We start from the raw sequence: 23,857 nt of genomic DNA on the forward strand, positions 1-23,857 counted from the left end.
ATGGCCTCTCAATTCGCTCTCAGAAGCTCCTCTGAGTCCTATTAATGCCAATCCCGGTGGAAGCTCTGCCATCTGTCATCCCAGCCAGACAAAGGAAGTGTCCCGTTGGTGGCCATCATCTGAGTGAATTAGGAGGGGGTCGGGGGAAAGGCCAGAAGGAAGGCCTGTGCATCTGTGAGGAGAGAATTCACACTGTTGGCACGATGATGCCCACGGGAACCCTTTCGGCAAAAATGGAAAATGTAGAAGTAAACAAACCTCCATAGCGTCTGTGTTCTATTTCAGTTTCCTGAGCGGTGTGAGGGCACAGGTGCTTTACAATGGCGAGAATGTGGAAGATAATGAATAAAACCCCTCTGTTTCTATTTCCATAGGCACATGATTTCTGGCAAATGAGTTCCCAGAGATTGTTTTTTAAAGAGCTCTTCTGTGTCAGTCAGATCATGGGAAGTGCTGGGGAGGGCAGGCCAGTGGTTCATCCAGAATATTCTGTCTCACAAAATTAACAAGGGGCTTGTTATAGGGAAATGTGATGCATCCTGTTCACCACGACAGTCTCTAAAGATCATGAATTTATCCAAAGTACACAAGGATCTCTTGCTATTATCTCAGTTGTGAATTTTTCTAAACCTTTCCTGAAGCAGTTTCTATTTTCAACACATTTAGACAGCTCTAAGAGTTAACTACGTTTACTTCTACATAAAGCAGCAATTCCTTTTATTTGTCCAAAACTCATCTTCTTCAAGGCCAGGGTTGCTTTTTTGCCCATGGCCTGTCAGCCCTTGCTGCCCCTGAGCTAGCCTGCTGTCTCCAAATTGAGATGTCCTGCCTTCATTTATGCATATATGAGGACATCTGTGATAAAACTTACATGCTCTTCAGGAATTGTCTTTACAGCCAGAAGAGAGACTTGAAATATATAATGAATTATATATACTCTTTGAGATATGAATATTTTCTTTTCCCAATTTTCTAGATTATATCTGACTTTAGCAGAATTTACCAGATCATTGTATTTGATTTGAAAGACTGTAACTTTACTTCTTGTATTTTTCTGGACAAATTATCTCACAGTTTACCTATTGGTTAACAGACATTTTCTGAATTAATATGTGTCTAAAACTAAGCCGGGATCTAGGCAATACAGAAATGAACATGACATAATTCCTAATCTCAAGAGTCTAACAGTCACCTAATTTAGTATAACCCCATGGCCTTTTACTTCTGCTTTTATCATAGCGAATTTCTACCCCTATCACTGTATTATGTCCTCAAAGGAATAGTCTCCCACTTAGGAGGTGACAAAGACAAGAGAGGCACTTAGAGAAACTATATTCATTTGCTTTTAAGTCTTAAGACCTTACTTTGCTAACTCAAATTAACTCTTATTAATTCATAAATTAGTAAATATCTTTAATTTACTAAATGTTCTCCTCATGGCCCAAGCACTTAATGTGGTTCCCAGATATCCCTAAATTACCTAGGGTGTGAGGGCACAGGTGCTTAAAGGGCTTAAAGAGATGCTAAATCAGTGAGCCCTGTTATCACTGCTCATGTCTGCAATGGGAGGACATTGATCTGGCCAAGAAGCCTGTTACAGCAAGCTGCTATTTCTTTAATTATCCAAAATTTATCTTTTTCAAGGCCTTGGTTGCTTGTTATCCCATAAAGGATTTTGAAGGCTTTGTGGAGCATGACTAGTTCATAGATCTGCACTGGATGCCGGAGTCTAGCCCAGTGGTAGCACCCATTTGGGATGAAGGTGCCTATGGCACAGCTCAGTCTCAATGCTAACTGGCAACCTTACTGAGTTAAGAAAAAATTAATATAATTGCATATTTGATTAATGCAAGGTTTATTATATAAACCCCTAATCTCAAGAGTCTAATGGTCATCTAATTTAGTACATATTATATGGTGGAAATATCAGCACTTTACACTATTTTTTCCTTAGTTGAAAAAACATTTTCCCCCAAATTGTCATTTCCTATGCTAAGTGATAGTGATATTTAGTGAAGAATCCTTTTAAAACCAACTAGCCCAGAATTCTGTAATCTCCCACAATGTGAAAAGATAAAATTACCATTATAATATAATTTTTGGCAATCAGTAGGATTCATTAAAGGCACAAAATGCAAGAAAGAGGGTAATCCCACCAACACCATGCAGTGATTTCTCATTAAAGGAGACAGTGAGAGATTTCAGCAAGGAGATTAATAGAAATAATGTATGGATTCTTACCCTCCCTCCTTGGTGATTTACATTATGTTATGTAGTTGAAACAACAGGGGGAAATGCAAAATCTCTCCTATGATTAATGCTGAAATACCAAGGCTCTTGTTATGGTTGACTGTACATTCACAACAACACACTTGGGAAATGGCAAGAGATCACTTATTTTCCTTTTTGTGTCTGATCCCCCTTCCATGTGGGTTATTTCAGGGACTCAGATTTATTTTTTATGGTAAACAGTGTTTCTCAGAATATACATTTTTTTTTTTAAGGAAAGCTTTCTCTGCATGAAAATTTGTGGATTCCATCTTTTTTGCTCTAATGGTGAGATTTCCTGGCCCATCATAAAATGTTAAGGTTTAGGTGATGTTTATTTCACAGACTTATCAAAGAGATGTTTAGGGCTGGGGAGAAACCTGTAGGGTCATATAGCTCAGCTCCCTCACTTTATAGACAAGAACAGTGGGGTTGAGCTGTCTTGTGCGACAAGTAAGCTGTTTTGCTTACTGGTTTGCCACATATCACAGGGCAAAAGTAATTTTTTAAAGAGGAGAGAACGCATTACAAAAGTAACAAAACACTCTGTGGGAAAATAGAAGGAAGGATGTTAGCAAAAATGAATATCCTTCCTCTGCGTAAATGCGTAAGTGGACCAGCGGTTATGTTATGTGGACGGGAAACAAACAAACAAAGTAGGAAAAGCCACTGCTTGTGCATTTTTACCAGCTCCAAGTTTCAGCTGACTGGCTTTGACAGTGGCGGTGGGGTGGGGGGGGGGATGCTTGGGGGCAGGAGAGGTAGAGACAGTGCTACATCCACAGAGGAAAAGAAAGGAAACGTGATGTCAGTAGGAAGCCTGCCTCACTCTGTTCTCTCCCTTCTGCACTTCCCCACCCCAACACGGCCACTCAGCTGTGCGGGAGACTTGGAGACAGGTTCCTGTTCTTTAGCCTCAAAATTTTTGTATATAGTTGACCTATCTCTAGACCATTCTCCTGAAAGTTGTAGACAAATTACCAGTTGCTAAGAATTTTCAACATATGAAATATGCTGATTCACAAAGCATGTTTACATGTAACTATACACTTAGTCCTCTTAGATAACAGGTCCAGTTATAGCTCAGTGATTCATGCTGTTTTATCCAAACTGAAACATTTGATCACCTTTAGGATATATCTTTGTTACAAACCCTTACATGCTCTTCTCTCCCTATATCACCAAGATCCTATATTAACTGGATTGAAGATACAAAGGAAGGAAACTGTAGAAAAAATACTCCTCTACATTTCTGGCAAACTTAATAGATTTCAGAGGACTTTCAGATATAAACTCATTTTATCCTCAGAATAATCCTTCGAGATCATTATGTTGGTATCATTCTCCATTTCACAGAATTAAAAATTGAATAGCTACTAACTAGAAGGATTCGGGGTGGGGGGGAAGGACAGAATCATAGAACTGGAAGTCATCTGGTTCAGTTTCCTCAATTTGAAAATAAAATTATTGAGGCCTGGAGAGGTTAAACAGGTAACCCAAGGTTGTATTATTTTCATATTAGAATGAGATCTTTATCTGCTGATTTCCAGCCTGCAGTTTTTGACTGTGGTTTTCTGTCTCAAGGATCAGGAAAGATGTGTTACAGCGGGGTGATGATACCCATTAGCTGATGTCAGAAAACACATTTCTAATTTGTTCCTCCTCCGTCCCATCTAAATTTTCAGGCTCCAGATCACATGATAAATAAAATAAAGTGATTCTTTAAAGTTTGGTTGTCAAAGTGACCCAGTGCACCATTCAACTTAGGTGGTGGAACAATAGTGTAGAAAGTGTGGGGGAGAGCTCCTCCTATCCTGAGGGTTTCTTACTAGTTTGGTCAGTGTACAATTTTTATGCTCCGATGTTATCTTTTCCCTTCTTTATTGACATTCTCTGAGCATCTTTTCCCACCAGAAAAGCACCATTCCCCAAGCTCAGTGAGCATCCTTTCTTCTCCCTGATTTTGTGACAGTACTTATCACTGGTTTCTGATACCCTAGATACAGGGCCCACTTTATGAGGGACTGCCCTATTCTTGCATCAATAACAATGACTTAGAGAGAGAGTACAAGTTTCTCCAAGGGACCTTTGTGAGTCAAGGTGATGGTCAATCATAAAAATTCTTCCTCACCATCAGCATATGTAGTTTACAGCAAGAGAGTAGGTATGAATCTGCTGCAACAGAGAAGCACCCAAAGCCCCTCTCTCAACTTGCTTTCATGGAAGCTACAAACTGTTGCCTCATTGATAGTGATGAGAACCTCAGAACTTTTTTTTTGTTATTAAGTGTTATGTTTGAGAGAGAGAGAGAGAGAGAGGGAGGGAGGGGCAAAGAGAGAGGGAGACACAGAATCCAAAGCAGGCTCCAGGCTCTGAACTGTCAGCATAGAGCCCAACGAGGGGCTCAAACCCATGAACCATGAGATCATGATCTGAGCCGAAGTTGGACATTTAACTGACTGAGCCACCCAGGCGCCCCAAGAACCTCAGAACTTTTTAATTCACTTGCCTCTCATTCATCTCCTGTTTTCTCTTCCTACAGTATTCTCCATTACCTTCTTTCTCTCTCCTCTTTAGTATCACCTGATCTTTTCCTGTATGCTATTCTATTTGTAGCATAATAAAAACATAAACTAAAGAAATGCAACATTTTCCAGGCTATTCTCTGTCCTTCTTTCCCTTTCAGGACCACATGAATTACTACTTCCTACAAAAATCCTTTCTGCAGAAATTAGCCCTCAGTCTTCATTACATTTTCCCAACATCTTCAGTGTTTACCATTTGTAACACTCAGTTGGTGCCTCACAAATGTGGCCTCTTCCTACTATTTATCTGTTGATGCCACTGTTCTATTACCCTAACAAGATAATGAGTTCCCCCCTGTAAGGCAAAAATGTATGTCCTCAGCATCTACTAAGGTATCCTAAAACAGAGTCTATTATGAGCACAATAAATGTTTGATAATGCTGCTTACCTTTGTATTTGATTGAATTTCACTAGCTTGAGCTTTCTTTACTCATTTTATGGTTGACTCTTAGTGAGAATCTCTTTTAGTTTTGGCTATGACTCCAGGAGAGCAGGAGTGGTTAGAGCTTAGCAGTGCCAGATGTTATAAATAGTTTATCATATGTGCAAACAACATTCCCAATGTTTCAACTTACTCTCTAGTGTGGGTATGCAAAATAAATCATGTGGGCAAGAGTTTCCACTACAAAGACTTTAACAATTGTATAGTTGAACAATTTCAGGACTGGCAGAGTTATAATTTCCCTTCAGATAGTTTAGATAAATTCTCTTGATAGAGAAGAAGTTGTACCTTCCTATGCAAATGCAGACATTATCACGTCTTAGGCAAGGCTTTCATGTTCATAACAGTAACAATTACTGAGTTTCTATTATGTACCAGGCACTGCGTTTCGCATCTATCTTATGAAATACTAACAGCTTTAGTAAGTACTGTTATTTTCTGCATGCAAAGATACTGAGGTTTAGAGAATTTAAACAACTAGCCCAAGATCACATAGCTACTAAGTTTTAGAGCCAGGATTAAAACCTTTCAATTTTGCATAGAGTAGGAACTTGAAAATGTATAAAGATGATGATAAAACACTTTCCCAAACTCCTCACAAAGTTATATTTTTATATAGCTCTATGTTCTGTTAGAATACATATTGCAAAAATTCATTAGAATGGTTTAATAAGTTTGCCCAAGATTCTCTCTTTTGTCCCAAGAGCTCTATAATCTTGTGAAGCAGTAACTTAATCATGTTCAATACTGTTATCTTCAGATACAAAATAAAATAATTTGACATACTATATTTAACATTTATAACTAAAGCTTTTGGAGCTTTTGGAACTAAAGCAATATATATATATATTGCTACATATAGCAATATAGCACCTGTTTGCTATAGGTGATAGCAAAATGTATCACCTATTTTGCTACAGCAAACCTATAAGGTATTACTATATCATGATATACTTGGTATTGTAAAGCTTGCAATAAATTGTGATTATAATAAAATTATGATGGAATCTAGTATCCCTTGAAAACTTCCCTATGTTCTTTTTCATTTGCAGATGTAGGGATATCATAGATAATATGCCTCTAAACAAGGTCTTATTTGCATGAGAATTGTAAATACTACAAAGAAATTATAGCGGTTACAATGTCTCCAAATCATCTCTTCTAAAGCAGTTTATTGGCTTTGGTTGTATTTATATGTCTGATAAATGGATTCTGTTCAATGAGATTTGATGCAATTATTTTTAAAGTCTTGAAATGAATGCTCAAGAATTATTGATCTGAGTCACATCAACTAACGGTTTAATCAACAGGTCACCTACAAACAGCAATGTGAATTCAATTGATATACTGCTGTGTTTGCATTGCAAAATGATTTCTTGTCTAGACACAATTATAAAACTGTAAGAGATGTTCAATCAGATGTTAGACTTTTCTAAGAATTTAATTAGAACTTTGTTTTTTAAATATTAATTGAGATATTCTAGAGAATAACCTACATGGAACCAAATTTGAGTATGGCTGTGGTACCTACAAAACAAGGCAGCTTAATCTGGTTAGTATAAATAGCATAAATTATTGACTCTGGGACCTACAGTTACATTCTCATGTGGTCTAGAATACATTTAGGAAATATCCTTTGCCAATTCACTTAATGGCAGCATAGCACTCTCAAAAAAATGCTAACAGGTCTAAGACATGAACAATTTATACTATTATACCATTATCTCCATTTTATTGGGGAAAAAACCCTATTGCAGTTTTATAGGTCTTTGACTAATATGCGGTATTTCTTTTTTTAATGCAGGTAAATGGTTTAACTATGGAATTATCTTTCTTGTCCTGATTTTGGATCTTAATATGTGGAAGAACCAGATATTTTATAAGCCTCATGAGTACGGACAGTATATAGGCCCAGGGCAGAAGATATACACAGTGAAAGACTCCGAAAGTTTAAAGGATTTGAACAGAACCAAACTTTCCTGGGAATGGAGGTCCAATCACACTAACCCTCGGACTAATAAAACATATGTTGAGGGAGATATGTTCTTACACAGCAGGTTCATAGGGGCTAGCCTTGATGTCAAGTGTCTGGCTTTTGTTCCGAGTTTAATAGCTTTTGTGTGGTTTGGATTCTTCATTTGGTTCTTTGGACGGTTTTTGAAAAATGAGCAAGGCATGGAGAATCAAGACAAAACTTATACTCGCATGAAAAGAAAATCACCGTCAGAACATAGCAAGGACATGGGGATCACTCGAGAGAACACACAGGCCTCAGTGGAAGACCCACTGAATGACCCTCCTTTGGTTTGCATCAGGTCTGACTTCAACGAAATTGTCTACAAGTCTTCCCACCTAACGTCAGAAAACTTAAGCTCACACTTGAATGAATCTACCAGTGGGACAGAAGCCGATCCAGATCCAACAACTTCTAAAAGTACACCTACGAACTAGATTCACTTACTTGGAGACAGCACAAAAAGCAACCTTGAGTGTAACTTTAAAAAGTTAGTCTTTCCTTTTGTAAATGTAAAGTTTACGTAGTGTTAGGTAAAGAAACACAAACAATGCCACAACGGTGCTCAACATGCTTTTTCTAGGACTCATTGTTTTCTATTTGTATTATAATCTACGTGCCTCCTGTATATCTAACAGTCCTTTAGAGATTGCTTTTCACAATTGCACAAGCTATTTACTGACTTTACAGCATAGTAGAAGATTAGCTGATTACCCGTGTATCTGATGTTCAACCATAGTGGTGCCTTGAGACATTAAACTGTTTTTAACTGTACCAGAAATGAAGTGTGGAACAGTTCTCTAACCTACTTCACATGGGGTGGTTTTTTTTGTTTTTTTTTTTTTTGTATACAATTATCTTTGATCTACACTTGATGTCTTAGCAGGAAACAGATATAGCCAATATGTGGCTTAGGAAGTATCTCTTTTACCTATTCAGCAGTGGAGTTGGTGACTCTGACAGCAGGATTGCAGAGAGGCATGGTGATTGCCTTTGAATTTGTATTGGCTATCTGCCAAATACAAATACAGATTCAAAATTCAGTAATAGGAGAACGATAATCCAGCATGGGTCACTACTTGTGAAATGTGACTTTCTCCAACCAGTAATTGCAATTAGATGATAATACCTAATTATGTTTTCCTAATTAAAGATAAATTGCTACTTGATTAAAAATCCTGCCCTTCACCTATGGGAACAAAGGTTAAGAGGCACAGTTGGATGAACTCTCAAACTTATTGGCATTTACACAAAGCTCTAGAAAACCAAGGAACTGAAGTTTTAATCATGTGAAGGTTGTACAGCCTACTATCTACAATATTTGTACATCTTTCTGTAAATATGGCTCTGGACAATGAAAATTGAACAACCTATGCCAACCCTGAATAAGGGAACTCCTCTAAAAATTATGCAGCAGAATCTTGTGAGGTAGAAAAAGAAGTGCATGAAAGAATCTGTTTAGTAGCTTGTTTTGTGTGTTTTTTGTTGTTTTTTTTAAGAATTAAACATCATACAATAAATATGAATTATACATCAGTGAATCTGTGATGTAGTTTTTTGTTTATAATGGATTCATTTGTATATTAATTTAACAACAGCCCATTTAATTTTAACTTGATGCCAGATGAGTTAAAAATGGAACATACCCAACTTGCTTTTAATTTTGTTCCATAAATTGTGGTTGCATGTTCTTCAGGGGGTTGGGGAGATCACTTTTAAGGCAAAATTATTCTCCTGTCACATACTGACATAACTGTATTTTGTCTTTATGATTTTTAAAATATCTCTTGTTTTGATCTATCTGCTTTTAAGCTTGCAGCATGCTGAATTTAGCATGTGTGATAGAACTATGTATTTATCTGTCACTTGAGAGCCAGCTTTAATAAACACTTTCCTACAATTGTTTACTAAGCAATTAGAACCATGCCCCTGCTGTTTCATTTACCTTTAATAGCTATGTATGGTGCAACTTAGAATTATAAGTATCTCTGAAACTAAAAATGCAGAGATCAAGCTCACTATAGTAACCCACTGACCATACTGTTTAAAGAAACTTACCATGTTCTTGCTTGGCCAATGTGGTAACATTGGCCATTACCAAATTTACATAGCGTAAAACATTGAACTTTTGACTCTAGGAGAACACACACACACACATAGACCCATATATTTATATACACTCACTGTTCTATAAATATATATATTATATAATTATATATATAAATATATATAAATATAAATATATATATTATCCTGAAAGTTAGTGTCTTATAGAATGAAGAAGGAAGTTGATTTATAGAAAGTGGGTGTTTATTAGCAGTATACAGTCCTTATGAAAATATTATTTGATAATTTTTAGGTAGGTATTAAGGAAAAAGTGGTTCAATGGGGTAATCTAATTAGCAGAAGATAGAAAAAATAACAGCACTATGCTTATGTGTATCCTAGTGTAGGGACTGACTAGAGAAGGTGGCTATCAGCTGACATGAAAATGTATCTTTAAAGTTTCCCTAAGTTTTAGTAACAAATAGAGTAATTACCAGTAATGGCATTTTTTTTTTTCCAGCAATGGCATTTTAATAGTCAGGATCCAAACCTTTGAAGGCTTCCAATAGTTGTATATATCAATCTTGACCTATTTATCTACCCATGGGTCTTCTTCCTTATTCTGCTACCTCTTTTAGTACACCATATTTGCAATTATACCAAGTAAAGATTAGCAAATCAAATAAAATCTAATGAAAGTCAAAAGCACATGTACTAGTGCTTTTTGAATACCAGACCTTTTGGACTATCAAGGGCATTACAGAAAAAAAAAAAAAATTGTAAACCCAGAAAATAAAGGGTTAAAAAAAAAGGATTAAAAAACCACTAACTGCAGATTCTAAAGAAAGCATAACAAATGTGATGCCTTAATTGCAGTGATGCTTAAGAACTATAAACAATTATATTTCTACTGTTCAGTAATTACAGTATTTTCTTTCATGCAGTGCAGAATTTGCACTAATTTGGCACAATTTTAGTATCCTACATTATAGAGTACTTCATTAGTAGTTTAAATGGAAAATTAAATAAACACTATGAATTTATGCCTGATAATATATGCCTAGACATAAATCTCATCACCACATGCTCATTTGTATTATATAACCATACTTAGTTATCTCATACTCTCCCCATGGTGGCCACTTATCATGTTCACTTATATTATAGCACAGCTGAGATTACCAGTGAATCCTATTAGAAATCTTAAGAATTATTTCTTTTCCATTTGCCCAAAGAGCCAGCCAGGCACAAAATCTCCTTTTACTTTTCATCAGATTTCCATCAGGTCATTCCCACAAGCACTACTGGCTGACAGTACAATGGAAAGTAGTTGTGCAACATACACACTCACATTTGAGGATGGGAGTCAATACTGTTGTCTTATTTCACCACTGGCCACCATAAGCAATTCCAATACATTATTTGCCTACTCTGTGGATCACCAACCCAACCCAATATGAAACATGGGAAGAGAACTTCCTCTTAGCTGTCTCTGTAACTGATGACTCATGATGCCAACTGAATAATCTGACATTTGACTAAGACCTTAGCACTCCATAATTGCTTATTACCTATCTGTCCTCACTCTGAACTGATCCCTATTTTAAATTAAAACTCTTGGCTATGCAACCAAAATCTGGGTATTGTGCTTTTAATGGTGTTTTCCCAACCTCAGACTGGGATGGCTCACTATTCTATCTTGCCTGATTTCCTCCAGAAATCAGAAATTTTGCCCCTCAGAATTCAACTCTAACCTATTAGCTAATCCCATCTTTAAGATGGGGAAAACAAGTCAATTAGTTTTGCAACAAACTGGCACTTTTTTGATTTATCCAAATTTTTATTTTAAACATATTTGTGTGCATAGGATTCTGACTAATGGGAACTGGTATGGATAAGAGAATCAAGGTCATAAATTTTGGCTTCTGTTTATACTGGACTAGAACTGAACTGTAATCTGAACAACTAGAGAAGTTTAGATGTAGTATTTGTAGCTCACAAGTCACTCTTGTTAAAGATAACTGGAAAAAGAGCTAGATATTTATATTGGAAAGAGAAGATTAGGCAGATAGTGAAACATGATGGAAGTTCTTGCCATGACATCTGGGAAATAAAAAATGGTAGTTTTAGTGTGAGTGGGCTTTAAAACTCTGGCGAGGGGATGGAAGCCTTTGTAAAAGGAACTTCAGCATAAAGTTATTGTGAGTCCACTACTTCTACCTAATAAGAGTCCTAAGAAGACTCAAGAAGATGTTTCAACATAACTGAGGGGGTTACACAAAAGGTTGGTTGGTTGGTTGATTTCTTAAACATTCTACCACTCATGTCACTCTGTGTCTGTCCAGGAAATATGGTGAGACCTGGGAGAGGGGACATGGGGTCCATGAAACAAACAATAGAGGTGGGTGTGGGCAGAGTGGGCAATGTGAGAAGAGAAAGACAAAAATCTACACTTAAAAATTGAGAGAGACTAGAACATCCTTGATAGAAGGACAAAGATGGCAGCAAAGTCTTTGTGTAAGCATTTTATCAGCATATAAAAGTTGACATATTGTAAACAAAAATGCCTTGCAGATGCTTTATGATAAACATTCTGAAAATTTTAGTAAAACAAAGTATTATCACTACTTTAATATGTATAATATAGCACAGATATTATTTTAATTAAGTGTGAGGAATCCATTATTTTACTCAGAGAATATAAAACACATATAAGGGGCACCTGGGTGGCTCAGGTCATGATCTTGGGGTTCATGAGTTTGAGCCCCACAACTGGCTCTCTGCTACCAGTGCAGATCCTGATTCGGATCCTCTTTCCCTCTCTCTGCCCCTCCCCCGCTCACCCTCTTTCTCTCCCTCTCAAAAAATAAATAAAATCAATCAATCAATAACATATAACTCACAGGTTTATTTCTTACCTCTATCCTCCAAAAGATTTTTCATAAGGTCTTAAGTTCCTTCACACCAAATAATTGTACTACTAAACTTTTTGAGGACTTATCTGCATGATTAAGAAGGACCACTCCAACTTATCATTGACAACTACATTAACAAAATAAATTTATAGATGCTTGTCGCCCTAATGAATTGTTTTCACTCTATCCAGATCATTGCTCAATCCTGATAATAATAAGACTACCATTTTGAGTATTTTCTATATGCAAACAAATTACACATTTAATCCTCATATAAACCACAGAAGGTAAATATGGTTAATTTTTTTACAATTGCTAAAAACTAAGGCTCAGAGAGGTTTATTAGCTTGCCCAAGGTTACAAGGCTGGCAAATACAGACATAAGATTTGAAATCAGATGTGTGTAACTCCAAATCCCATTATTGTCCACTATAATCCTTAATTAAGATCCATTCAAACTACAGTATCCATTTCAAACAGTATCTTTGGTGAGAATGACCTGGGGAACCTTGTAAAACCATTCAGATGCCTGATTTCTAGCAATTCTTTTCTCTCAAGAATCTAAGTTAAATAATTTCTAACAGGTGTCTGGATGCAATTTACAAGTTCTATCTTATGATTGAAACAGATAAGGTTGAATTAAATGACCGAAGCATTCAGTTCGTCCCCAGGTGTTCTGATTTAAACTACACTTATAAAACCCACAACACCGATTTGTCCTGACATAATTTCCAGTGTTGCAATTGGTTTATTTCCTGATTTCACTTTCCTAGGAGGGGAAAGAATTGACCTCTGCATGTTTTGAACACACCTCAAGGGTGGGCAATAGATATGAATATTCAAACAAGAAAAAAAAATGATGCATTGATGGACAGATTTAGAAAGCACAATTCAAGTATGGGATCTAGAAGTAACTATGTTTTGAAGAAACCATCTGAAATTTATTATTTTTAAAAACCTTTATAAAGGTGAGCAAACGGTATTGTGACAGGACAAGCACTGGCTTTGAAAAACATGTCCCTTGAATACTATAAGCCTTCGGTTCTCATTCCCCAAATGGGAATACCTCACAGAGTTTTGAAGAGTTTGAACTAAAACTGTATGTGCAAGAATTCTGTGAACTGAAGTTAAGTTGTGCAGATGTGAGGTACTATCGAAGGTGTGGGGCACCAGTCACCTCAGTGCCCACCTTTCAATAGCGCCCATTAGTTTACCTTCATCAGCAGCTCCAGGCCAATGCTGCCATTGAACATGGTTAGGCTGTTTGCTCCCAATTTGTCTCTCTGTAATTGTTTTGAACTCTACAAGCCTCAATGTTAACGCATTTCACTTTTAACAGAAGTTCAGATTCCTTAGTTTAAAGCAAGTGGCTAAGATGTCTGAAATCAATGGCCATAATCCCTTGGAGCTGCTGGGCCAAACCTATTCATCAAGATTTTCTCTGCTCTAGCATTCTGAAATTATTTCCTTCCTTTCATGATTGCCTTAGCAGCTTCTCTTATCAGGGCTTTCTCATCGTGCCAGTAATCCACCACATTTCATAAATCCTGAAGTGTCTTCAGCATTTCAATGAGAGCCAACATGCACACCTGAGCCCCTGCACTTCAGGATCTTCCCACCTGTGATTGGATGTAGTCAAGGAAGCCATTCTAAATCAGGGTGTCACTCCAGCCTTGCCTTTTAGGAAGAATCTACCTTATATACCATGGAATCCAGGCAACACCTTAGCCACAGCATAGTCATTTATAGAATGATACTTTAAAACAGTATCCTGGTTTTTTACTCAGCTTACAGACTTACTTGCTATGAATACCTTATTTTATCTGGATAGTCCAGTTGACTTCAACCTAACAACACTGGAAAAGGTCAGCACTTAAAAACAGTCACTCTTGTCTGAAACAAAATGTGTAAGATGAAACAAAGAGCAATAACCAATTCAGGAAAGACAATTACTATTCTAAAAATTACTATTCAGATTTGATAATAATGAAATTACTATAAAATTGCCTTTGAACAAATTATAATGTTCTTGAATTTGAACAATATTTAGTTTCTAATATGCCAAAAAACTGGGAGGCTCTTTTATTTGCATATCCAATGTCTCCAGTGGAGATAGACTATACCTACTTTGTGTCTCATGGGTCTACTCTCCTCTCTGTCATTATTACCTACTGCCATGCAGAGATCCATCATTCTTCCTAAAATACCTGCAATGTGGTCTTAACTGGTCTTCTTGACTCTCACCTTGTCCAGTACAATCCATTTTCTATACTTTTATCAGAACAATCTTTCTAGGGTCTAAATCTGATCATGTAACTTCAGTCTTTCAGTGACCACTTGTTGCTCACCAGTGGTTTTTAATAATATTGTCTACAACTCCAAATTCCCAGTGGGCTAACAATAAAATATCCTTTCTTGCTCATGTTGCAACTGAACTGAGTGTCCAGTGGGTGGCTTTCCATTCAGTGACTTGGTGTTTCAGACACAGTTCAACAAGTGGTTCCTTGACTTTCTGGGATCTTAGTGTTCTGTGTATCTAGCTGGCTGATGAGGAAGGAGAGAAGGTCAGGAAGATCCTACAAGTTTGAGGAACATATCCGGTAGGGACATATGTCATTTTTTGCATTGCATTGGCCAGAATTCTGGCAAGGTATGGTAGAATATGTCATTCAGCTCTATGACCATAAAGGTCAAGGCAATTTGGGCAACTTCTAATGAGAGGAGCATTTACATAATATACACCCAACCAGGTCTCACACCGGGAAGTTCTAACTCAGTGGGTTTAGGAAAAAACTGAAGTTGAGCTGAGTTTTAAGAGTTCCATGGGTAATTCCCTAACAAACATCAATTTGGGCATTATTGATAAAATGCAAAATCCTATCTGATACTCAAGACCCTATCTGACTTCTGTATTGTTTTGTTTTCCCATGCCCAATGGGTTCTAATCACCCAGCCATGTTCAACTACTTTCTGCTCTTCTAATAAGCCTCTATCCCATTTAACTCTGCTTTTGCTCATTACCTTTTGTTTAGAATCTCCCTTTTCCATCATGACCACCAGGATAAACTCAAATATCACCTCTTTTATTAGGTCTTTCTTCATCTTCCAACATAGAACTGCCTACCCCTCTACTGTGTGCCTATATGACCTACATTTCATCTATTATAGTATCTTTAACATTCTTTTTTTCTATATGTTTGTATGTCTGTATTTGTATTAGATTATAATGTTCTTGATTCTGCCTATAAGGATGAACTGAGGTGGGGAGAAGAATCACACATTAATTATCTTTTATCATTGTTTATAACTCAATAAAATTTGAATGAATAACTATCTAAAGAGGGAGGAAATGTACTTAGAATTGTCTAATTTATGTAGCATAATATGCTCAAATTCTCTGATCCTCTCCATGATAAATGTTGTAAGGGAATGGACTATACCAATCAAATTCTTGAAGTTAAGCAGGAGGCAGGATCATTACTTACATTCAATATGGGGAATGGGGGACATATTAATCAGGGCTCTCCAGAGAATCAGAACCAATAGGATGTGTAGATATAGATACAGGAGATACAGATAAATACAGATATATATGAAGATTATTATGAGGAACTGTCTCATGAGATAACTGAGGCAAAGAAGTCCCACATCTGCCCTCTGCAAGCACTAAACCCAGGAAATTCAGTCTGAGTCTGAAGGCCTGAAAGCCGAGGGAACCAATAAAACAAATCTCAATCCAAGGACAGAAGAAAATGACACGGCCCAGCTCAACAGTGAGGCAGGTGGAAAAAAAGGACGAAATTTCTCCTTCTTTTGCCTTTTGTTCTTTTCAGGCCCTCAGTGGATTGGATGATACCCAACCACATTGGGAGGGGAGTCTACTTTACTGAGTTCACCAATTCCAGCACAAATGTCATCTGGAAACACCTCTGAAGACACACACACATACAATGTTTAATCTGGGTACTCATGGCCCACTCAAGTTGAAACAGAAAATTAACCACCCAAAGGGGTAAGGATAGCAAATTTTAAAAACCTAATTAAAAAGGACTGTTACAATTGAATCAGAAAAAATGCACACAAATTCTTCCTCAAGTATGGGAGTCTCAAGACAGGTACCAAGAGCCAAACCAGGACAAAGCATGAGAGATAATTAAAACAAAGAGCAGCAAATTAGAGTGGCAGCTGGAAGTCCACCAGTCTAATTCCTGAAACAGAGGTGCTATATTCTCATCCGACTGTTCAATGCTTCTACTACAGATTTGCATGGGTGAGTTGACTGTGATTGACTGGGTAGACAGTTGCATAATCACCGACCATGTATCCTAAGATACCAGACCTTTCAAAAAAGAAATATACTACCCTGCTCTACATAATTTTGTGAAATTGTAGCTCTAGGAGGGAAGACTCCAAGCACTCAAGGAATCCACAGGCAGAACTAAACAGAGTGTAGAGAGATGATGAAACCATTTTGCAGGATTTTACATGTTGTTCTCTGAAAGCCAAAATTAGAAAATAAACATAAGTCAGAAGCTCTAAAACTGTGATTATAGCTGTACTTCTATAACTTGTATCTCAGAATTCCTTAGAAACCTATTTACATGTTGAAAACATCAATTATTCCTCCCATTTGAGCAACGTAGTTCTTGTAATCAATTGCTTTGAGTCAATGCTTAGAATTATTCATGAAAGAGTTATATTTTAATGGCATTTGATGAGAACCAGCAGCAGCATCCATTAATTTGATTAGTTTTGTATGGGCTGAAAGAGAAAACTGGCACACAGCCCTAAGTGAATCAATAGTGTGGGATCTAAGTGTGAGTATCCAAGCCAGCTTCACTAGCATGGAATCCAGCACAGAATGACGACTGGGGAAGGGCAAAACATTAGGGAAGACATGTCTGCTATCCTCTCTTTCTGCCTGCCTCCTTGCCTTTTTTTTTTTATCATCAGTCTCCTCTTTGGCCAAGGCAGTGAACGTAAGCTGTTTTCCTACTCTATCCTACCCTCAGCCCCACCCTCTGCTGTCCTTTCTAAAGGACAGAATGGAGGTGGGGTGTTTTTTTTGTTGTTGTTGTTGTTTTTTGGAAATCTAACTTCTTAAATATGTGTCAAAGCCCAAGCCCCAAAACAGAGTAATAAATCTGGACATTGAGGAAAACAGGAGCCAGGGCCTAAGGTTTAATTTCCCTGCATGGTTCATCCATTTGAAAAGGTTGAGGAGTGGCTGTCCAAGAAAGCAGAAAATGGTCTTTATTCAAGTGATCCAATATGAGGGGGGGGGTGTGGCAGCAGCCACTGCTGAAGCTGTCAAGGTACTATCATAGTTCCAGAGGATCCTGACCAGCTTGAAGCACAAAGCATTCCTGGGAAAGGCCCAAGGAGGGGCACAGTGACAGCCAGAGCTGGGGAACTAACCAGTGTGTGTTTTGTGGGTCACTTGGCTTCCATTTAAGTTGGTGTGGGGCTCAGGGCTGGACACCAGTAGAGCTGGACTGCAGACAAAAGAACAAGCTGCATTCTAGCCCTGCCCACCAGACATACCTCAGGGGGGAAAGCAACAGCTTAGTACCCACAAAACAAACAGGAACTGGCTCCTGAGAATGAACCTCACTGCTAAGGACGGGGCTCTAGCGACATTGCTAGATTTTGGTAGATGTCACCGGTAACTGAACAAAGCTGAACCCACATATATAATAATGTTCTTGTGCCCCGCACCCCCCCCCCCGCCTCCAAAAAAAAATAAAAGAATTGAAATAATGACATAAAACAATGCCTTGCTGAGGCGGGAAAGATTGCACCTGCTTTTACAACAGGCTATCAAAAACCAAAACCAAAACCAACACACAGAAATCATTTCAGTAATTCTCATAACGTAATTAAGTGGTCATTTGTGTAATCATGTGTCTAAAGTACATTTCTTTCTCCAGTTCTATAGGCTCACTCATGTATCTCTGGTGCCTCTCTCAGCTGGGAAAGGTGGCCAGAGGTCAGATCATGCTTGGGCCTTGTTGACCATGTTGAGGCCTTTGTACTTTCTTTCAAAGATAATAAGAAACCTCTGAAGAATTTTAAGAAATGGTATCATCAATATAGCATATTTTTAAAAAATCACTCTGACAAAAATGGATGTCAAGACCCCATGAATACGATACTGAAATCAATTTAGTTTTGGCTTTCGTGTCTTTATGCCCCCTCTCCACAACAGGACAAAATTACTCACCACCTGCTTGTGTGAGGATGATGCACAAAACAGGTTCTGTTTTAATGGATTCTTATTCTGTGTGCTCACTATAGGCAACAGGGAAATGGCAGTAACTGTGGGTTGGGCCATCCAATTTAAGGATCCCAGAAGAGGCTCTTGTAACTCAGATGTTTATAGGGACTGAAAGATTACCTGTAAAGATTTCAACTCATATAATGAAGAGAAATATGTATTGTTCAAAAAGTTAACCTAAGGGGTGCCTGGGTGACTAAGTTGGTTAAGCATCCAACTTTGTCTCAGGTTATAATCTTATGGTTCATGAGTTTGAGCCCCACATCAGGCTCTCTGCTGGCAATGCAGAGCCGGCTTCGGATCTTCTGTTCTCTTCTCTCTCTGCCCCCCCCCCCCCCACTCATTCTCTCATTCTCTCATTCTCTCTCTCTCTCTCTCTCTCTCTCACAAAATAAATAAATAAACTTAGGGGGAAAAAGATAAACTAAGCTTACAGATAGGGAAATAAAGAGGTATGTCTGGATTTATATATACAGATAATATGCAAAAGTAGAAAGGTAATCCTATGTCTCAGTTCTAGCTCTCAGCCATTGCTTAAAAAAATTGTTTTAAATAATACAAAATTTAAAAATATTAAACTTAGTTCTGCAACTACTTGTAAAACAACAATACCAATAAAAAGTCTCTTCGTGACTTTACCCACAAAGGACTTACCACCCAGCCTCAGGGGATATAGTCAGAGGCTACCTCTAGCTCTCAATACCTCAGGGTCTGCCTCAGCTGTAGAGAGCTACCTTGCCCAGGGACATACTCTTCCTGGAGCAACACAAATACATTATTTCTATCTTAATCAGGAAAGAGTATCAGTAGCCATTTGTATTCACATGGATCAGACAAAAATATTAATTTAGAGTGCTAGCCAGGAATAACTCTACTGCCTTTTGTCAAAACATACCAAAGAAATCTGATCATCTGGACATTCTACAGAATGTCACATTGACTGATTTTATCAATGATACTATATTGATATAATATACTATATATATTATATATACATAATATACTATATATATAGTATATATACTATATTATAGGGGTCAATGAGCAAGAGCTGCCTAGTGTACAGAAGATCTTGTAAGAGATATGTGTCCCATGGGGTAGGATATGGGCCTTGAAAAAATCCAAAGGCTTGACATAGTCATAAAATTTTTAGGGACCCAGAGGTTAAGAACATACTGAAACGTGCCCTCCAAATTAGTGTGTCTGGCACATCTTACCACAAAAAAGGAAACGTGATGGCTAACTGGCTACATTCCACATACAGAAATATAACTCCATGCCATAAAGCCGGTAATGTAAAAGGATCTAAGCTTAGGGCAGCAGAGGACTCCGAAGCAGCTCCAAGATGACAGGCAAGCAATCGCACCGCCACTTGGGCCACAAGTGTTGTAGGTATCAGTGGTGATGAAAGAAACTGAGTGGAGTTTGTGCCGCGTCCCACTGAGAGAATCTTAACGCAGGCCCCTGGGTTTCCAGAGGAGGCTATGTCATCTTCAGAAGAGAATTATATGCTTTTGGAAAAACACCTCCTGACATGGTACTAGGCCCTGGTGGAGATGAGTCCCCTCAGTGTAGGGTGCCACATGACCATACAGCTCATTGCTCGTTATGGGCTGGGTCCTATCAACCCCAGTCATCAGGCTGGGCAGGCCCAGCGTAGTTCAGTGTCAGATGGAGGTGGTACACCTGGTATCAAGCACAAACAGGACCGGAGAGCCCACATAAGACACATGAGCAGGTAGGCCAGGACTCCCCACAGCATCTATTATGGACTGAATGTTTGTATCCTCCTGAAACTCATCTGTTGAAGCCTAACCACCAGTGTGATGGTATTTGGAGGTGGGAACTTTGGGAAATGATTAAAATGAAATTTGGATGGGGTTTGGGGAACAGAGACCCTACGAGGGGGTATGTGCCTTTATGAGGAGATAAAGAATCGAGAGCTCAATTTCTCTGCTATGTGAGGATCTAAAGAGAACATAGCTTATCTAGGAACCTGGAAACTAGATGTCAGACACCAAATCTTCTGGAGCCTTGTTCTTGGACCTCTTAGTCTCCAGAAATGTGAGAAATAAGTGTTTGTTGTTTAAGCTACCTACCCAGTCTCTGTTTGTTTGTTATAGCAGCCTGTATTAAGAGCATCCACCTCTATAATAATAGTATTCTTCCTTCTACTCATACCTATGAACAATATGGCAGATCCCAAATGAATGACTAAAGGGGGGAAAATAAGCTTGGTTTATGGATAGTTTGGCTTGGTATATGGGTGTCAGCTGAAAGTGGACAGCAACTCTACTGTGGCTCATTCAGGGACAGCCCTAAAAAACACTGGAAAGAGAAATTCTTCCCGATGGTCAGTGCTTTGGTTGGTTTACCTGCTCGTATACTTTGTGTGTAAATGGATGTCAACCAAGGTTGGAATAGTTATGGACTTATGGACTGTGGTAAGAGGCCTGGAAGGCTCTTCAGAGGTTGTAGAAGTATATAAATGAACATAAAGGGAATGAGCACATAGTATGAAGATCTTTGTATCATATATTCATGCTCATTACAAAAGAGGAATTGACCAAATAGACAAAATGACTCAGGAGTTGATGTGTCAACCTCTACCACTGGACACCCTAGGCAAAAACAAAAAAAACAAAAACCCCACATATTCTGCCTTTGCTTTCTGAGCTCTTCTGTTTGTGTTTTCAGGGAATTGCTGAGGATGATGAGTCACCATGGCAAAAAATAGGAATATACTAGAACACGCAAACTGGATCGGCAATCTCTACATGAAGAAACCAGAGCTGCCCACTGAAAACATATCATGTTGTGAAAGATGTTTTGTCTGTCATAATCCGGAGAGATTTTTCAGCAAAATCAGTTCATTTGCACTCGTTAAGACAGCAAAAACAATCTGTCAACCTGACCCTCTCCACCATCTCTCTGTGAGCCTTGGGGCTGTCCAAAAGCTATGGGGAGACCTGCCTGCCTGACAGCTGATTAGAATACTTCAGTTAGTTGTGCTATGAATAGGAATTTTTAAATAAGCACAGTAAGCTCTTTGCTCATTCTGTCCAGGTGCTCCAAGACATCCTAAGGATATTGGGATGCTTTTAAAAAGATTTCATTAATTAAGGAATACTCAATCGGATGTCTTCTTGCATCCAAAAGCATGTTTATTCCAGCATCTTGAGACCAAAAAGAAAAATATCCAAGATTAGCAAAGGAACAAAGACAGCAGATCCACACAGTTCTGTTTTCACTGCACTATTAATATTACCCTTGCTGAACAGATACAGAAATATCTGATAATCTATGACAGGTGGGAATTCATTTATTCTAGAATAATAAGGGCTGATGTGGCAGTGAATGGATATTCCTTACTTGGCAATTAGGCAAGGTTTCCCAATCATTAGGTTGGTCATTACACGAAATGACAAGCAGTGCTTCCATGGGAACCACCAGGGCAAGCTTTCAGAAGGTTTTCTTCTCCAAGTAGTGTGTTATGGACCTTTTGTTTTGCAAAACAAACTTCCACACCAAAACATTCACTACACTAAAATCAAGCAAAGACTGACATAAGTACTTTGTTATCCCAAGATTCCAAATTCCAAGAATATGTAAAGACAAATGCTTGTGTGTGAGCAAGTGCCCCCCCCACCACCACACACACACACATTTCAGCAGAGTGAAACATTTCAACACTTGTGCTAAGGTGATGATTGGATTTTCTGAGTATACAATGTTTCATTGGCAAGATAGTAATAAATGAAACATAATGATATTCTTTCATATGCTGCCCCAAGAAACATGTCTGGTTAATGGGATTATTGGCCCCTTGATGGCAAAAAAATGACTTCTAAAGCTCTTTACCTTTTTAAAAAAATTTTTAAATGTTTTATTTATTTTTGAGAGAGACAGAGACAGAGTATGAGCAGGGGACGGGCAGAAAGAGAGGGAAACATAGAATCTGAAGCAGGCTCCAGGCTCTGAGCTGTCAGCACAGAGCCTAACATATAGCTCGAACTCAAGAACTCAGGAACCATGAGACCATGACCTGAGATGAAGTTGGACACTCAACCATCTGAGTCACCCAGGTAGGTGCCCCTGAAGTTTTTTTTATCTTAAATAGCATCTTCAATACATACCAAATGGATGAATAAGTAAATGGATGAGTAATAAATTGATGGAAGAATGAATATAATGTAAGTGGTGTGTCAGCTTTACATAATATATGGGTTTATCCCTTTTATTTTCCTACCTGATCTCTTAAAACTTGCTTGACCAAATTATCTCGAATTCAGTAACACCTCTCTGAGGTGTTCTCACTTCAACTGTTACCCCTAGGGATCACTCAGCTCTACCTGCATTTGAGAGAAATGGCAACTTGGCTACTCCATTATCATTGTTTTCCTTCATTGCCATATTTCTTCATTGGTTGCTGTTGGAATTGGTTTCTTTTAGTCACATGGTTGTTTTCATTCTGCTAAGATGACCCTTAAGAATGTATATCCCTTACATCACTCATCATCAGGGAAATACAAATCATAACCACAATGAGATACCACCTCACACCTGTCAGAATGGCTAACATTAACAACTCAGGCAACAACAGATGTTGGTGAGGATGCGGAGAAAGAGGATTGTTGGTGGCAATGCAAGCTGGTGCAGCTGCTCTGGAAAACAGTATGGAGGTTCCTCAAAAAACTAAAAATAGAACTACCCTACGACCCAGCAATTGCACTACTAGGCAGTTAGCCACGGGATACAGGTGTGCTGTTTCAAAGGGACACATGCCCCCCATGTTTATAGCAGCACTATTAACAATAGCCAAAATAGCCAAAGTATGGAAAGAGCCCAAATATCCATCGACGGATGAATGGATAAAGAAGATTTGGTATATATATATACATACATATATTTATATATATATATGTATATATATATACGTATATATATACACTCATATATACACACATACACATACATATACATATACATACACATACATACAATGGAGTATTACTCAGCAATCAAAAAGAATGAAATCTTGCCATTTGCAACTATGGATGGAGCTGGAGGGTATTACGCTAAGTGAAATCAGTAAGTCATAAAAAGACAAAAATCATATGACTTCACTCATTTGAGGACTTTAAGATAAAAACAGATGAATATAAGGGAAGGGAAACAAAAATAATATAAAAACAGGGAGGGGGACAAAACAGAAGAGACTCATAACTATGGAGAATAAACAGAGGGTTACTGGAGGGGTTGTAGGAGGAGGGATGGGCTAAATGGGTAAGGGGCACTAAGGACTATAC

The 23,857-nt window shown here is 38.1% G+C and overlaps 1 protein-coding gene and 1 long non-coding RNA gene across 5 annotated transcripts in view; one reads left to right on the plus strand and one right to left on the minus strand.

The window, feature by feature from the left end:
• TMEM117 (transmembrane protein 117) overlaps positions 1–8,084 on the plus strand; it is a 487,518-nt gene extending 479,434 nt beyond the window's left edge. For all 4 annotated transcript variants that reach the window (XM_047867676.1, XM_047867679.1, XM_047867678.1 and 1 more), the window contains one exon: positions 7,101–8,084. In XM_047867676.1, the coding sequence (XP_047723632.1) occupies positions 7,101–7,747 (647 nt within the window). In that variant the 3' untranslated portion in view covers positions 7,748–8,084. The remainder of the gene's footprint in view (positions 1–7,100) is intronic.
• LOC125170834 (uncharacterized) overlaps positions 1–23,857 on the minus strand; it is a 37,848-nt gene that overhangs the window by 4,171 nt on the left and 9,820 nt on the right. The window lies entirely within an intron of this gene.

This window comes from Prionailurus viverrinus, chromosome B4, assembly GCF_022837055.1.
Source record: "Prionailurus viverrinus isolate Anna chromosome B4, UM_Priviv_1.0, whole genome shotgun sequence".
Classification (NCBI taxonomy): domain Eukaryota; kingdom Metazoa; phylum Chordata; class Mammalia; order Carnivora; family Felidae; genus Prionailurus; species Prionailurus viverrinus.